Genomic DNA, 18,481 nt, shown 5'->3' on the forward strand with positions numbered 1-18,481 from the left:
ATGGGAGAATTATATTAGAACCATGAAAGATTTCTTATAGAAAATGGCACTTGAAATGGCCCTTGAGAAGAATTGGGGATCTAAGAGGTGGAAAGGAGGCAAGAGGAAATTCCAGGTAAGGGTAGATTTGTACAAATTGATTGCAAGAGTGAAAGGAAGCTTCACAAATATTTGTCAGTAGGTCAAATTAGAATGTATACATAAAGATATGATTTTATATGGGGGGTGTTTTATATGGGGAAAAATAGCACGACATGCCATCATATCACTATTCATTCTTAGAATTGTAAGGGAATGTAGAGATTTTCTGCTTCAAAACTTTCATTTTATAATTAGGAAAACTGAGTCCTAGTGACTCACCCAAAATCATACAACAAGGTAGTGACATAGTTTGGAAAAAACATGTGACTCAACATCCTTTGATTTTTCTATTATGCCATGTTGATTTGGGAAAGGGAGCAAAAATAAGATCTAAAAATATGAATATAGGAGCAGCTAGATGGGGTAGCAGATAGAATGCTGGCCCTGAAGTCAGGAGACCTGAGTTCAAATCCAGCCTCAGACATTTAATACTTCTAGCTGTATGACTCTGGGCAAATCACTTAATCCTAATTGCTTCAGCAAATATATATATGAATATTAATATATCTCATGAGATTTTTTCTTTTAGGAAACTATTACATTTTTACTAAATCATTATATGTCACTCTTAGGTTTTACATTTTTTCCATAGTGAAAATTCCCAAATAGTATGTTTAGTGACAAATTTATGCCTATAGAACTCTGGTTATATTTATATAGACTCCCACTCTCACTGACAGTTAGCTATATGTGGAGGTCCTTATTCCAACTCCCACTCTTACTAACAAATCAAGTTCCCAGAATCAGATTCTATCTTCCTTGGGATTTTAAGGAAAGAGGTTCTAATGCTATAAGAAATAATCTCCATTCTGCTGTGTTCTCCCCAATATTAATTGCCAATTACAGATACTATTTACCATTTTAACATTGAAATGACCCACCAATTGGCATCTATGACTTGATTAATTAAAAATCAATTATCTTTAGCAAAAAGATATTACTGAAAAGATAAAATTTGAACAATGCAAACATATCTTCCTGAACTGGTAAACATATCTTCCTGAACTGAAGGCAAATCTTCCCTTATACCATTTTGGTCCTTGAGAGATCAAGGTAAAACTTAACATAGTTTCTACCTAGTATTCTCAATCAAATTCACTCCTGAATATGATATAGCCAATGGATGAGAGATTTCCTCTTAGCCATTATTGCTCCAATGCTATTCTGAGTAAAGTAGGTTGCTACTTATTGGACTTGACTGATACATTCCCATTCCTGGAACTCTAGGGGGTTGCTCTTGAAGTACATGACTTAAGTTGTTACCAAACTCTAGTACATACTTCCTACCTTTTGAAACTCTCTAGGTTATAGCAATATTTAATGCACCTTTTTTCAAGCATACAAAAAAAAAAAAATTAGACATAACAGAGAAGCAACAGCCAGGTCATGTGATCACCAGTTTTGACCCAGGCTGAATGTTAGGTACCTGGCAGCAGGAGAGCACTGCCATTGCTCTCTTGCCTATTACTTCACCTGCAAAGCAGAGGTCCACAGTAGTTCTTAGCTCCATACTGGAACTTAGCCAGGGAGAAAAATGACCTACTTGCCCTTTTTTTTTTTTTTTGGTTTTGTTTTGTTTTGTTTTTGGATGTCTAACCAGTTCTGGCTTACCAGTCAAAAAGATGGGAAATAGTTATAGAAATATCTTGGCATAATTTGGAACCATCCCAAAGGATATACACCTATATATCTTTTGATCCAGCCATGTCTGTATCCCAAAGAGATCATAAAAGAGGGAAAAAGACCCAGATATGCAAAAATGTTTGTTGCAACCCTCTTTGTAGTGGCAAAGAAGTAGAAATTGAGTGGATTTCCATCAGTTGATGAATGGCTGAATAAGTTATGCATGTAATGGAATATTATTGTTCTATAAGAAATGATGAACAGGCCAACTTTAGAAAAGCCTAGAAAGACTGAACTGATTGATGCTAAGTGAAGTAAATAGAACCAGAGAATATTATACACCGTAACAACAAGATTATATGATGATCAACTGTGATGGGCTTGATTCTTTTCAACAATGAAGAGATTCAAGGCAATTCCAGTAGACTTGTGATGGAAAATGCCATCTACACTCAGAGGTACAACTGTGGAACCTGAATGTGGATCAAAGCATAGTACTTTTACCTTTTTCTTATTATTGATTTGTATGTATTTTATCTTTCTTGTGTTTTTTTTCCCCTTTTGATCAGATTTTTTTTGTGCAGCATGACAGATATGGAAATATGTTTAGAAGAACTGCATGTTTAACCTATATTAGAATGCTTGCTATATTGGGGAGAGAGGAGGGAGGTAAAGAGGGTGAAAAATTTGGAATACAAGGTTTTGCAAAGGTGAATATTGAAAATTATTTTTTCATATATTTGGAAAAATAAAATACTATTTTAAAAAAAGAATTATTTTGGCATTCTCTGAAGTAGAGTCAAATTGTTCATTACAAGTGTCCATTACAAGTAGACTTGCCATTCAGGTGTGCTCCTAGCTCTAGATTTTCTCATTACATTCACATATTTGTCTTTCTGATAGTTCAAAGTGTCTCTCAGTTGTTAGCAAATAACTATAGACCTACAGGGGATTTAGGACAGCATCTTAAAAAAAAAAAGTTAAAAGTTCATTTTCTCTCCCTCCCCATTACCTGGTCCTTTCCCCACCTTCCTGGATTAAGTACAAAGGTGAGAATCAGAGGACAAGTATTTCAAATCAGTTAGATAAGAAATTGACAACTAGTAAACATTATCAAATAACACCAATATAGGGCTCAAAGATAGAGCCCAAATTTGGTTTCAAGATTACCAAAATATGTTCAGAGAGAATTCATTATTGCCATTAGGTAGTCATTAATCAATAATAGAATCTGTTACGATCAAAGTGTTGAGATGTATTTGACTTTATATTTTGATTTTTCAAAAATACTTGTCACAAGAAAATCATGGGTTAAATCAAGATTTTTTTTTTGTGAAATCAGTTAAATCTTCTTTTTGGGGATTTGCAAAATTACAACCATGCTTATGTTTCTTTAAAAGCTCAGAATGATATTGTTGTACAAAGTGTCATATGTATTTTAAAAATACAGTAATGATTAGTTTCCACTCCAGCATTATGTCTTGCTTGCTTGAACCTCTGTAAAAGCCAAGAACTGATGATCAGAATTAAGCTGCCTACAAATGTGGCAGCAGGACCAAATTGTTGAATACATTGACTCATCGTTGCAGGCTTAACATCATGCTTCTTAGCCTCCTGTGAGCAGTATTTCTTTTCTCTCCTTTTGAAAATCATGCCAGGATCTACTTAAAAACATAGATGGCCACAGAAAGGCATTTCATGAAATCCACCGGACCAGGTCTGTTAATGGTGTCCCTGTTCCATCTGACCAGTTAGAGGACATGGCTGAAAGGTAAGGGGAATCTCTGCTTTTACATTCAGCTCTCTACTTTAAAATACAGTGACTGCTTGTTGCTTGGCATTTTTCACACATGTTTTTTCAAATCATGACTTGCTTGAGGTGAATAAACATAAGAGCCAGTAGCATCCCACGGTTTTCTGATCTTTGTGCCAAGATAGCGAGGTCTGATTTATCAATAATGGAAAAGAATAAAATTAAATGTCCTTGAGTGTTTTTCCCCCTCAGAGGCAATATTGTTATTCAGAACTGTAAGGAACATTATGTAATGTTGCAAAAGGAAACAGATGAAGGATGAGTTGGCAGAGGAAAGAATTAAGCCAAAGATTTGAATTTATGATTTATGCCTTTAAGTGTACAGAACTAGGAAACGAATGCTTTTTTCTAAACCAGTCCTCCAGCTAGTGAAGCAGACAGAATTAAAAGGAGCCTTAATCATTGCATTATGTTCCGTATTAAAAACAGCTAACACCTAACAGGTTAAAAAACATCACTCTGTTACTATTGGTAACATTCTCTAAGTGGAACATATTTCATTTCTAGGTTTCATTTTGTTTCATCTGCTTCGGAACTCCACCTAATGAAAATGGAATTTTTGGAATTAAAGTACCGGCTGTTATCACTGTTAGTCTTAGCAGAGTCGAAGTTAAAGTCATGGATCATCAAATATGGAAGAAGGGAGACGGTGGAGCTACTTCTACAGAATTACATTGTAAGTCATGTTTCTTTCAAATGAAATGCTAAAAACATGAATTTCATTTTTGAAATTAAAACAAATGAAGAAAGAAAAACATCAGGAAATATTCATTAAATCAGATGTTATTCTATGACCTTTCAGATTATGTTAAAGTGAGACATTTATTTGTTAACCCTTTGTAATCAGGTGAAATTGATGGCTTCTGAATGCATGATTTTGCTTCTCTGGGGGTACTTGCTTAGATGTTCCACAGGATGTCTACAGAGCTTATCTACTGCTTTTTCAGCTTATTGTAGAAATTATACTTACAGGTCCAATTATACTCACATCTCTGTAAACACTGTCAAGTGCTGTAACAGATCCAATCTTCCCATGTCTTCAGGAAATGGTTTACTCTAGAGTAAATTACAATTTACATGTAATGTTGTACTGTGTTCTGTCACCCAAATGATAGCCTGTTTCAGTCAAGAAAGGCCAAATAAATTTTAATATCAATTTAAGTAAAAGATGTTTAGGAGGCTAATTAATTTAGTGGGGAAAAGTCATATAACGAATTCACTTTCCTTGTCATTAGATAGCTAAGTGGAATAGAGTATTGGACCTATAATAAGGAAGATCTGAGTTTAAATCTGGCCATAGACACTTCCTAGCTGTGTAACCCTGGGCAAGCTATTTAACTTGTGTCTGACTCAGTCTTCTCTATTGTAAAATGAGAATAATAATAGCATCTACCTTCCAGGATCAAATGAGAAAATATTTATAAAATGCTTAGCACTTAGTAAGTACTTATCTCCTTTTCTCAACAGAAAAATTATTAGGAGTTTGGACTCTATAATAACCCTACAAATTTTACTGGTTGTATAAGTTACAAAGTTAATTACATTTTTTTTTAAATTCTCTGCAATTTTGGATTATCTGATTTTTTTTTTTGGGGGGGGGGGTTAAAGAAAGGACCTGGGATTTCATGGATATAGAGAGTTCCCAATACAAAAATTTCCTTTACAAGTTGAAGCCATTCCCTGCTCTGCAAGTAAAAGTCATAGTTTCTTGGGTCCCTGAGATGTTATTTGCCTAGAGTCACAATAGATGACACCAATAGGTGTTTGCCTTAGTTTCAACATTATTTCAGTATTTCCACCAAGAAAAGCCCAAATGGGATCATAAAGAGTCTGATGTGAGTGAAAAGAACTGAACAACATCCTGACTCCAGGCCTTGAGGTCTATCCACTACCCCTTAGAAGGTTCCTATATGAAGGAAATGATAAGTACAGACTCCTCCCCCACTCCACCTCAAGTATATATTGTAACTAGAACTAATAATAAGAACTAAAATAATGAATTCACAATGGGGCCTTATTTTAATGAATAATATTAGACTCATTTTGTATTACTTCACCATTTACATATAATTAATATCTGAAGATAGTTTGTTTTAAATTAAACCTATCCTAGTTTTATCAAATGATCCATGGTATTAATTTACTTAGTAATTTTTTTCTAAGTAAAGGTTTTTTTTTTTTTTTTTTTTTTTTTTTTTTTTTTTATAATTCATCTCAGTTCTGGTCAGGACATTTCAGGTTAAATCACAGTAATTATAAATGAATGGAATCCAAATAAATGTGTGTTTATTCTATTTCCCTATAAGCATTCATGTAACTGTGTTAAGAATTCCTTTTAATTACTGCATTATAGAAAACTTCTACCATTTTGAACACCTTTATTTGATCACATTTTCACTATTTTACCATATATTCATTTTACCTCCTAAGACATAAATGAACTTTCAATATTGGTCAAATGTAAATGGCTATATTTATTTATATATAACATATATACATATATATGTATATATATATTATAAACATAGATTTGTCTATATCTATCTCTATGTATATATTTATATATTTTGTTAAAAATTGTCTAGGGATCATTAATCTTAAATTATCAATTCACTCCTATCTAACAGTGTTTTGGATCATTCAGAAGAATAATAGTAAGAGCTATCATTTTTATAGTGCTTTAAAGTTTGTAAAATGCTTATATATATATATATGAATTTATTTGATTTTTACCAGAATCCTACAAGTCATAGTGATTTCATGTATGTAATTTAGTTTATCCTTACAACAAACATGTAAGGTAGGAAGCTAAAGCAGAGAATTTAAGTAACTTATTCAAGGTTTCATTGCTTATAAGTATCCAAGTCAAAATTTGAACTCAGGTCTTTATGATACAAGGACCAGCATTTTATCTACTGTGTTAGTAAAGCAATTATAGGGAGATACATACATAAACACATATTTTTATGTAAGTAAAGAATACACACATATATATGTATATATACGCGTGTAACATGTGTCTCTATATACGAAGAGAAGTGCAAATTCATATGTAAGGATAAACTATGAACTCTGTAATGAATTTTGTGACTTTTATCGCAACTATTTAGTGATAATCAGACTTTAAAAGATAATATGACATTAATATAAATTCTAGTTATTTATTAATAATGTACCAATATGATAATGTTAATAATGTTCTTTGAACTCCTTGACATACAGGTTATATAAATGGTGAATTATTAATTACTTTAAAAGATAATACTTACTGCCTACACATCAAAGTTCATATGAGGTTTAATAAGTTGCTAATTTTCCAATGCTTTTGAATGCTGAAAATGAGTGCTTTAAAATGCAGAAATTCATAAATACACAGAGGGTCAGGGAGCTCAGCCATTTTTTTTTCTTATTTTCCTCCCCATAGTAGGAGCTGCTAAAGAACTATAAAATCATGGCTGCACAGATCTTTATTCTCTTGACTCACTAGATTGTTTCAAGTTCTGTACTTACTATTTACAATGGTCCAGAATATTTTATTGAAAAGCCCAAAGCATTAACCATGTAAACTGTCTCACCTCAATATCAGATCCATTCAATACATGTTTGGGCATTCCTGCAGAGAAGCAAAATGCCAGATTATATATTACAGGCAGCATTGTTCATAGCTTTTATGTTTCTTTACTGCACTATCATCCCTTAAAAATGCAGCCATTTTTAAAAAAATTTTTGTTTTATTTTTCAGTTAATAAGGATTTATTTTTTTCTTTTTCCCATCCCTCCTCTCATCCTAAAATAAAAGGAAAAAAAAAAACTTGTAACAAATATGCCTAGCTAAGTAAAATAAATTCCCACATTGTCCATGTTTAAAAATATGTTTCATTCAGACTTTTGAATCCATCATCTCTCACATATAGTGAGGTCCTGGCTACTATAAATAATAAATCCTCTGAAATGGTCACATGTATTTAAACTTATTGTCTTTGAAGTTATAATTCTGTATAATATGGTAATGGAAGTGTGTACTGAAAATTTGAATGATGTAACCCATTCAGGGTATTCATTATTCATACTAATTGGGTACAAGATATGGTAGTAATACAGCTATACATCCTAATCACTGTGTGGCATTGAAGTCACAGTCCTTACCCACTGAGAGCTTAGGAGTAAGTAGCATATTAATCTGTCCTCTAGAACCATGGTTACTCATTATATTGATCAGTGTTCTTAAATTTCAAAATTATTTGTCATTGTGGTCAAAATTGTTTTCTTCTTCTTCTCATTGCATTATTCCTTAAGTCATACAATTCTTCCCAGGTTTTTCTTAATCTGTTAAATCTCATGTCCTTTTTTTTAATAGCTCAATAATATTCTGTTTTATTCATGTTACAGCCCCTTGCAATGGTGCATTAACTTTATAGATATGTAGATATAGACATATAGGTATATACACATTTTTTTCCTTGCACCTTATGAGTAAGGTTATCTATCTTTGTATCTTTAATGCAAGCCATTAATTAATGATGCAATATGCCATAACTAATGCAAATATTAAAAAATAAGGACTTTATGGTAGGGTTTCCTTTAATTTGCTTTTATTAAGCAAACATATTTATCTCAAAATTAGATTCTAAGCTATTTAGCAAGAAATTACTATGTAGTATACTTCTCTAGAAGGCCTACGAGGGAGATAAAGCTATATTAGTATCAGTGCTTGATAAGTGATTGGTAGGTGCTTCTTAAATATTTATGGAGTTATGTTGTGCTACTAATATTTACTCTAATGAATTTTGAAGTCATGGTTTTCATTCCTAATGGTAGTATTCCCTATATATATTCTGCTTAAACATCTATCAAATTGGAACAACAAATTCACCTCTTTCCCAAACTCAACTATTCCTGTCTAGGCTACTGTCATTCTTCTGATTGGTTAAGTTTACATCCTTCGGGTCTTTCTCTATTCTTGACTTTCTCTCACTCCCTATATCCAAAAAAATCCTGAATTCTATATTCACATGTTTGTTCACTGGACTTCCATGACTTTAGAAGAGAAAGTGATCTTGATGATTGTATAACTCTGCCTCACTTTATCTCATTCATGTGCAAGTCAAGACATCAGTTTATGATGTTTTTGGTCCCCTTTAATGAAGGATGAATAACAAATTCACATCTGTTCACTCACAGAATTATCCTAGTTCGGGTTTTCATCACTTTTCTCTGAATCATTACAATAATTTTCTAATTTGTCTTGCTATATCAAATCTTTGTTCTAGTCTCCATATCCTAGTTGCACTCCATAAAATATTTTATCACTAGACTCACTGCCTTTATCTGTATCTAAAAGTACTCTCTTCTTATCTATCCCTTCTTTCAGGGATTAAGTAGAGAGGTGGGATTTGAATGGTTACTTAATTTAATTCACATGGAAAACCAATTTAGATAATTTATTCTTCAGCTATTTGTTTGCCTTACCTCATGGTTAAGCAAATTGCAATATAATTGTGACTCAAGTACCTTATAATTATTATAATTCATATCTTGGATAACTTTGTATATTTTTCTTTTTACCTGATAGCAGGAAAGATCCCATCACATTGACTTAAATGGAGAATTGTGTGAGATTAGAGTTAGAATGTCTTTTTGAAGCACCTTTTTCTAGAACTAAGCTTTACTGGTAGCACAATTCATGGTCCTCAATCTATGCTGAAAGAAAGATCCAGGCAATTATCCAATTAAAGTAATCTTGGCTAATAGTATAATTCAGGTTCCCAAATGATTCACCTTGAAGTTGAATATCTATGACTAAAGAATCTCAGGGGATGTAAAATAACACACAAAATCTACTTGCATTCAATTCTTTACTTGTCTAAAAGGAAAGCACAAAAATAAGGCTTCTATCCCTTGCAAGAATAAGAATCATGACATCTCAAATTTGGGAAGTGCTTTTAGGTCTACCAAGTTCTTCCCTCAAAAAGAAAAATGTGTATGTTGTGTGTGTGTGCACAGACATACATATATGTGTATGTGTATGTATATATATATATATATATATATATATATATATATATATATATATATATTTGGGTAGAAATATTATAATTAGTCTCATTTTAAAAGTCTTTGAATAGTTTGTCCAAGGTTTGTTCAGGTAAGTAGCTGTTCATGGATTTGGATTGTACTTTATTCATTACATAGTTCAATTATTATATCTGTAACACATTAATAATACTATTATTACTACTAAAGTGGTATATACTAATTTCATGTTTTTGATCCAAAGCTGTGATTTCATCTTCAAGAGAAACTCCTGATGTGGAAAAGCTCTCCATTGATACATATCAGGATCTCTTCTGTAGCTCATTTTCTTAGAGAGTTGTATGACACTGAGAACTGAAATGACTTCCTCATAGTAAAACAAGGTGTATGTAGCTGAGGCTGTAATTGATTGGTCTTCTTGATTACAAGTTTAATTATCTATCTTTTATTCTAAGTATCTTTTTGCATGTTACATATTTTATTGCTTCAATAATAAATATTTTGATAGCATTTTGGAGCTTATAGAACATTTTCTTTACAGTAACCTTCTGAGATACATAATAAAAACATTAATGTCCACATTTTACAGATAATGTAACTGAGGCTTCATGATATCATGCAAGTATAAGCCTAATAAGTTGAGGAGCTCAAATGAAAATCTCTCCATTCCCTCATGTACCTAAGTCTTCTAAGAATTGCAGTTACTGATGAAAACAGGCATTCTGTACTCTTATTTCAGAAAAGAGCAAAGCCTTGTTCAAGGGCAAATTATTTACTTGTTCTTCAAAAAATGGCATATTGGGCATCAATCCTTTAGGAATCTTGAAATATACTAAGCATTTATAAACAATGATCTGCTTGGTTCTTCTTATGGAATTGCCATGAAGGAATTTTATATCTACATATTGGAAACTGAATATTTCTTTACTCTCTGCACAACAAATATTCCTTCTTTCCTTTTTGCCATATATTTGTAAAAACCCTTTTTCTTCCATTGGCAAAATTAGCTTTGCCCTGCATATCTAAATAGTTGTCTAATTTTTCTATTTTATTGGCCGAGAAGTGAGGACTTATTTTGTGTTTTCAAGAAAACAATATTGATTACAAATGATTTAAACAATTCACTAATATTATGTTTCAGTGTTTTGTTTTCAAATTTTTTGCTTTTGATTTGCTGATGTTTATAATGTTGTTTTTTCTTGGTTTTAATTTTCCATATAACTATATGCTTTGAATTACTTTGTGTCTAGATAATGTGCTAGATAATTGAAATATGTCATTGTATAGAAAGAATGAAGTTATTTTAATGTACTTTCTACATATAAAAGCAGGCATTTTTTTCTACAAGGGAAATGTTTCAGCACTGTACCATTTTGTTTATAAATTGAAATACCCACAGAGCAGTCACTTAGGAATAGAGAATATTCAGTGTGCAAAGGAATCCCACTGCTGCAACTCAGCAGAAGGCTGAAAAATATACCTCTTAATTTAGTACTTTGAAAATTCTAGAGCTGTTCTCTCTGGGGATTCTTCATCTTTTCCAGGAGCAAGCCCAAGAATCATGAAAGAAAGATTTCTTTTCTTAGTACATTAGGAAAAAAACAAATTGAAATAGCTAATAAACACAAAAGAATCTTTGCATAATTAAATAGTAATGGAACCATTTGAAATACATTTGATGTTCCAAAATTAGAGGGGAAATGACACGCCTACTTGCTTTGAAGAAAAAGGTAGCAAATTAAATATATGTTTGATTTTCCATATAAACATACCTTTTGTCTTATACTAATTCCTTTTTGCCTTCTGATTCCTTGTTTTCTAGTCTTTTATAGAAAATAGTAAATTCTTTGAACAATATGAAGTGACATATCATATCTTGAAGGAGGCCGCTGAAATGTATGTCAAAGCAGATGGCTCAGGTAAAACATCTTGAAATATTTCCTACAATAAATAGTAACATGATTTTTACATGTATTACCTTTAATCTGCCTTTTTATTAACATAGTAAGTATGTATTTATTAGCTGAATCTATACTGGGACAGCTTTGACCTGCTGAGCTGAGCTCATTAACTCAACCTGAAATATAAGTGTTCAAAATCTACATAGAATTCTAAATATGTATAAGTATCTTTATTGACAAAAGTATACATATTATGTGCTATTCTTTGTTTGCTCAAGAAAAAAAAGTAATGCTTTTCAGAAATGTATTTTTTCCCCAAAAAACATTTATAAATTGATAATAGCAAAATAATTTGAATGACAATTATTATGATCATATGCAAGTAAATTAATTAGTGAAAAGATATTAATTAATATATAAATATATATTTATATCATATTATAATTCAATAATAACATCTTTTGTTGATGACATTGAAATTTTCTCAATTTTTTTGATCTTGAGCAAGGCAATTCATCACAACTCTCCTGCTTCCCTATGTGGAAAATTGAATCAGTTCATAAAATAGAGGTATTGTAATCATATTCTATCTATTGAAGAACAGAGAAAAAATTATGACCCATTCTAACCTGATTGAATAACAAAGTTTACTGGACAGTTTATAAAAACCATCAATGGAAATATGAACAGAAAAAGTATACAAGTCATGCATTTTGGCCTATCTCATTTTCTGCTCAAGAAAATGAGATCACAAATGATTCCCAGTAGGTAGACTCTATCCAGACAATTATCCTGTCCCAGATGGCTACAAGACTTAAAAGCAAATAATGTTGTTTTATAGAGAGTTGAGCCAAAGGATGTTGATGCATGGCCAGACACCAATCTGAAATACTGAATTACAAGCCTTTCCCCAACCTTCCACATCTCTATGAACTCATCAAATTGTATTCAAATTAAATAGCAGATATATTGAGGCTGATAAGTCTGTTTGTTTCTAGTTGTTTTAGTCTGTGTTTTTACCAGCCATAGGTCACTGTATCAGTTTACCACTTAATACTACAGAGTAAGGAAAAGGGTTGAGATCAGATTACTTGGACCAATAGGTAAAGCTCTTTGGAATTTTAAAACTAATCTTTTAATATAGTATTATTTGTAATAATTTCATATAATAGATATCTCTTACACATTTTTTTTAATATAAAAGCAGTGTTAGGTGCTGGTAGAGATCTAAATATGAATTAGTCAAGATACCTGTTTTTAAGGTGTTTATATTTCAGCAGAGGAGAAAGAGATGTAAGCAAGTAACTATAATGTAATATATAATAACTACCACAAGAATGATGCAAACAAGGAATAAATGAATTCTGTAAAAAAGTAGATCACACCAAAGATGACTAATTAGGGAAGGTATCAAAGGAGTAGTAGTATGTGATATGTTCCCTGAATGCCAGAAAAGATATTTGGAAATAAAAGTACAGGGCACTGCCAACTCTTGATGTGTCATGAATGAACTGGTAGGAGCAGTAAAGCACACTATATAAGAAAAGAAAAAGGCATTTGTGTGTGTAAGTTAAATATGCTTTGACTTAAAATAGTAAACTTGTAATAATTACAATTATTACATTTTATTAATCTGATGACACTTCCCCAGATAAGGAGGCAAGAAAAAACAAAACCCGTGTCACAAATATATGCAATCAGAAAAACAAAAACAAAAAACAAAAAAAGACAGTCCTATTTTGATCCAATCTATATTTATATCTGTATTTATATTATCTCTGTGTGTGTGTGTGTGTGTGTGTGTGTATACACACACATATATATTACCCTCCCCTTCCCTTCTTCCAATCCATAACCTCTCTGACAAAAAAGTATTTCATTAGTTCTTAGGAATTACAATTGGTCATTATTTTGATTGGAGTTCTGGCTTTAGGGTTTTAAGGATTTTCTTGTTGAAAAGAGATCTGATTTGCTTTCTTGCTCCTGATGGGAAGAACATAATTAAAACTTGCAGAAGCATGTTTTGCTTTATAAGTTTAAAAAATTCTTAATAATTAGAACTGTCCAAATATTAAAAAAAAGATATGTTTTAGGTGTAACATACTGAGGCCCTGTCACCTAAAAATATTAGAGACATTCTGGATGACTACTTACTGAAAATAGTGTAAACAACTTTCATGGGATTGAATCAGGATTAGTCAAGATGAATTCTGAGGTTTCTTCATACACTAAAATTATATGATTCTGTGATTATTTATATTGGTTGACAATATGTTATCAAACAAATATTCATGTATGCATATGTAAACATATACATTATATACACATATACATGCATATATGTGTATATATACATACATATGTACGTTAATCTATAAATGTTTATATGCATGTGTTATGTATATACACACACATACAAAATTTTCCTAATGACCTCTCAACAATCTTTTATTTATTTAGGCTTTTAAAACTATTTTGAGGGGATAAAACTCAAAAGTGCATTACCAAATGACAGTCTACAAATCCTTGAGATTTGTATACCACTCTGATCCTTAAGATTTGTATATCATTTGCATACCACTAATGTCTAGAATGAAGCCATGGTGAATATTTTAGTATTAGTAATAATAGTGGTGACAACTGATGTTTCAGGATCTCATCATAGTGGTGACTATGATGTTTCAGGAACTCAAAGCACTCAGTATACTTTATACTAGTTGAATCCTTTTTCTAATTACTATTGAGTATTTTATTTCTAATGGAAGTTGTTGAATGTCTTTATGTTTTCTATGCCCATCTAATGAAAGAATATTGTTGACATAATGTCTCCACTTTAATGTATGGTTCTTGAAGCTTTGTCAGAGGAACACATGCTCCAGTAAGGATAGATATATATAGATATAGATAGATATATAAAATTTATCATTAATAAACTGAATGCCTTCCATTTAGGGATTAATATACAGGAGCCAAATCTAGACAAGCTTATTACCAAAATGTTTGCCCTGAATATAGATTTTTTTGGGGGACAATAATTCTGAAATGTCATCTTTGAAGTTAGAGGGGTGGCAATCTGGAATATCCACATCTTTTAAAAATGGAATTTTGAAATTAAGTTTAAAATCATATATAAAACTACATATATATTGCAGCTAAAAGGGGAAAATGCTACGTAATATCAAGATTTTGTTGCTGTGAGCTATGGAGTTTTTTTTTAGTGCTTCTTTCATTGAACTTTTTTTTTTGAAGCAGTCAAAGAAACCATGCAAAATTAGCTCACTGTTTTCTTTCTTAGTGATGTTAGCCTCATGCTTAGGATTAATTTCAATAAAGCTTGTATTCTCTCATTAGATGTTGACAGAAAAGACTGCCTAATGATTAAAGTTAATTTCTAAATGAGAAATTAAATGAGAAAAAGACCAAATTAAGCAAGTTGTTAGACTAATTGATTGTTATCTACCTTATGTGCATATATACATTTATTATACAACCGATTATACTAATTTGAACATATCACAATGTGTATTTTCCCCAAATAACTGAAATAATATCTCAACAGCTTAGACAGACATTTGGGAAGGTCAACATGAATTGGTCAAATATGAATGACATAATATTTTAAAGAATATTAATTTCACAAATATTAAATATTTCAAAGAACTATCATTTTTATGTCATTAAGTACATGTATTAAACAAATGACTAGATTAGAGAATTATTGGCTAATAGATGTTACATAGAATAGTTGCTTTTATAAATAGATAAGAATAATTAGTGATGGCTTAAATAATTTTATAATTTTTTTTGTTTTGTTCAAAATTCATGCAGTTAGTTTTCGGCATTCACCCTTTCAAAACCTTGTATTCCAAAATTTTCTCCCTCCTTCCTCCAACTCCTGGTGCTTTCTCCTAGACAGCAAATAATCCAATATAGATTAATTTTTTAAGACATTAGAAATTGATAAAATAGAGGAAGGGGAGAAAGGTACAAGCATTTAGCACTTTCTAAGTGTCAGCTATGGTGCTTAACACTTTACAAATAAAACAATCCTCCTAGGTAAGTGTTATTATCCCCATTTTACAATTGAGAAATCTGAGGGAGATAACTACTTGCCCAGAGTCTTTCAGCTAGTGAATGTCTAAAGCTGGTTTTTGATCTTAATTCTTCCTGACTAGTGTTCTGTTTATTACCATCTTGCTGCCCCAACAGTTTTCTATCATGCTTTCTGTAATCTTGATCACATCATTAATCTGTTCAGAAAACATTTTCTTTGGAGCAACTGCTTTAGAGCAGTTTATCTGGATTATTAAAAATACTTAGTTTTTGTAATATGAAATAAAAAGGTATATTTTCATATCATAAAATTGACTATATTATGGTTTATTATGGTATAATTCAGATGACTATTTTGTCCTCCTGGGGATAAAGGAGGTGCTTCAAATTTGGATATTTTAAAAAAGGACTGCTCTTTTTTCAGTTTTACTCCGAGATCTGGTTAGCAATGAAATTACAAATTTCAATTACAATTGTAATTGTAAAAATTATAATTTATTTAAATTAAATAAAATATTAAATAATTTATTATTTAATAAATTTTTAACAGTGTCTCAGAAGTTAAATGAGAATCATAAGTATGTTAGGATTATGATAATTTTGTCAGAAGTGAACTAAACTATGAAATATTTTGGTTAAGAACATGACATCATACTTCTATTTTATGCATGGCAAAGACTCAGTTGCTTATGGTAGTAACCACATTGGTTACAATACATAGTATTTTTTTTTCTTTTTTTTAATTAATTTTTATAATTATAACATTTTCTTTGGCAGTACATATGCATAGGTAAATTTTTTTTTTTACAACATTATCCCTTGTACTCCCTTCTGTTCCGAGTTTTTCCCCTCCTTCCTCCCACCCCCTCCCCTGGATGGTGGACATTCCCATACATATTAAATATCTTATAGTATATCCTAGGTACAATATATATGTGCAGAACCTAATTTTGTTGTTGTTGTTGCAAAGGAAGGATTATATTCACAAGGTAAAAATAATCTGGGAAGAGAAACAAAACAAAACAAAACAAAACAAACAAAATGTTCACAGTTTATACTCATTTCCCAGTGTTCCTTTTCTGGATGTAGCTGATTCTGTCCATCATTGATCAATTGGAATTGGATTAGCTCTTCCCTATGTTGAAGATATCCACTTCCATCAGAATAATCCTCATACAGTATCATTGTTGAAGTGTATAATGATCCCCTAGTTCTGTCGTTTCACTCAGCATCTGTTGATGTCTCTCCAAGCCTCTCTGTATTCCTCCTGTTTGTCATTTCTTATAGAACAATAATATTCCATAACATTCATATACCATAATTTACCCAACCATTCTCCAATTGATGGACATCCATTCATTTTCCAGCTTCTAGCCACTATGAAAAGGCTGCCACAAACATTTTGGCACATACAGGTCCCTTTCCCTTCTTTAACAATACATAGTATTTTAATATTTTAAGTGCTTACTGCTCATTTTAGTGCTTATTGTCTTTTGTAAAGTCTTACACTAAGACCTCCTTGTGGTGTCATGTGGACCCTTGCTTCTTGAACTCTAGGCCAGCAGAGTACAAGTTTAGATAGGTCTTAAAAGCTTTCATGAAAAGTTTTAAATTTGGGTCTAGGAGAAGATTATATGTCTGTTACATTTGGACCCACTTATCTAAATCCACAGAGGCTTACTTTCAGACAGTTGGCTGCAGAGTTGTGAATTTTTCAGCTACATCAATTTGTGAAAAACATCTACTAAGATATGTAAAGGGTACAATCAGTGCACATGCACAAGGGGAATGGCTATTTTAATGAAATCACATATTCTTGGAGGACTAAAGCCATTTTCCTTTATACAAAATAATTCATTGCACTTGTGATCTTTCCTTGCAATTAATGCTAGCCTTGCTATCTTCCCCATCTTTCAAACTGTATTGATTTCCATGCTTTAGGAAGTATTTTTCATTTCAATATTAAATACCTGGTTCTATTAAAATATCAATTGGCATGTAGTTACAAACATGTGGTGTTACTGTAACTATAGGATCATAGATTTGGAGCTGGAGGAAACTTGCCATTGACTCTGAATCTCTCATTTTATAGATAAGGAACTGGGGCCCAGAGGGGTTAAATGACTTTCCCACTATCACATAAGGTGAATTTGAACCTGGGTCCTCTGATTTCAAAGCTATTTCTTTTTATCATGTTACTTCTTCTTAGAATTATTGTTTAAAGTAAAACTCTCTTTTGGAATCCTTTGCTATTTATGGTTTGTGAATTTTGATTAAATAGCTCTCTGATCTTTGCCAGGTACAGCTGCTTTCAGAAAATCAGTATTTAAAAATTCCATCTTGCTTCATATATTTCAGTGGAAGAGGCAGAGAATGTGATGAAATTCATGAATGAAACAACTGCTCAATGGAGAAACTTGTCTGTGGAAGTGAGAAGTGTCAGGAGCATGCTAGAAGAAGTAATTTCTAACTGGGACAGGTACAGCAATACTGTAGCCAGTCTGCAGGCCTGGCTCGAGGATGCTGAAAAAATGTTAAACCAATCAGAGCATGCCAAAAAGGTAAGCTGACATCATGGAGTTAAATAGATTACATATGGATTTGGCAAAGAAGAATAACATAGGATTATCCTTCACATTTATACCCTTCTTTAAAATTTACAAAGTACTTTCCCCACAACCCTCTGAGGGAACTGATAGAGATAGGAACAGGTATATCATTTTAAGGCAAAGGGAACTCCCAAAAGAAAAAAAAAATTGCATTTAGGCATCTCCTAGGCAATTGAGAGTTCCATTAGAAAGTTACCCTTGAGTTCTGAGAGGTTGTGACTTTCTCAGGGTCACAGGGCCAATTTTTGTCAACAATTGATGCCAGATAGTCAGAAATTTATTAGGTACCTACTATGTACTAGGTACTG

At 31.8% G+C, this 18,481-nt stretch overlaps 1 protein-coding gene across 20 annotated transcripts in view; it reads left to right on the top strand.

The window, feature by feature from the left end:
- Nucleotides 1–18,481, top strand: part of SYNE1 (spectrin repeat containing nuclear envelope protein 1) — a 571,419-nt gene that overhangs the window by 177,060 nt on the left and 375,878 nt on the right. For all 20 annotated transcript variants that reach the window (XM_074309511.1, XM_074309493.1, XM_074309505.1 and 17 more), the window contains 4 exons: nucleotides 3,423–3,535; nucleotides 4,085–4,253; nucleotides 11,433–11,529; nucleotides 17,923–18,125. In XM_074309511.1, coding sequence (XP_074165612.1) covers nucleotides 3,423–3,535; nucleotides 4,085–4,253; nucleotides 11,433–11,529; nucleotides 17,923–18,125 — 582 coding nt within the window. The remainder of the gene's footprint in view (nucleotides 1–3,422; nucleotides 3,536–4,084; nucleotides 4,254–11,432; nucleotides 11,530–17,922; nucleotides 18,126–18,481) is intronic.

Source organism: Sminthopsis crassicaudata, chromosome 4, assembly GCF_048593235.1.
Source record: "Sminthopsis crassicaudata isolate SCR6 chromosome 4, ASM4859323v1, whole genome shotgun sequence".
Lineage (NCBI taxonomy): Eukaryota > Metazoa > Chordata > Mammalia > Dasyuromorphia > Dasyuridae > Sminthopsis > Sminthopsis crassicaudata.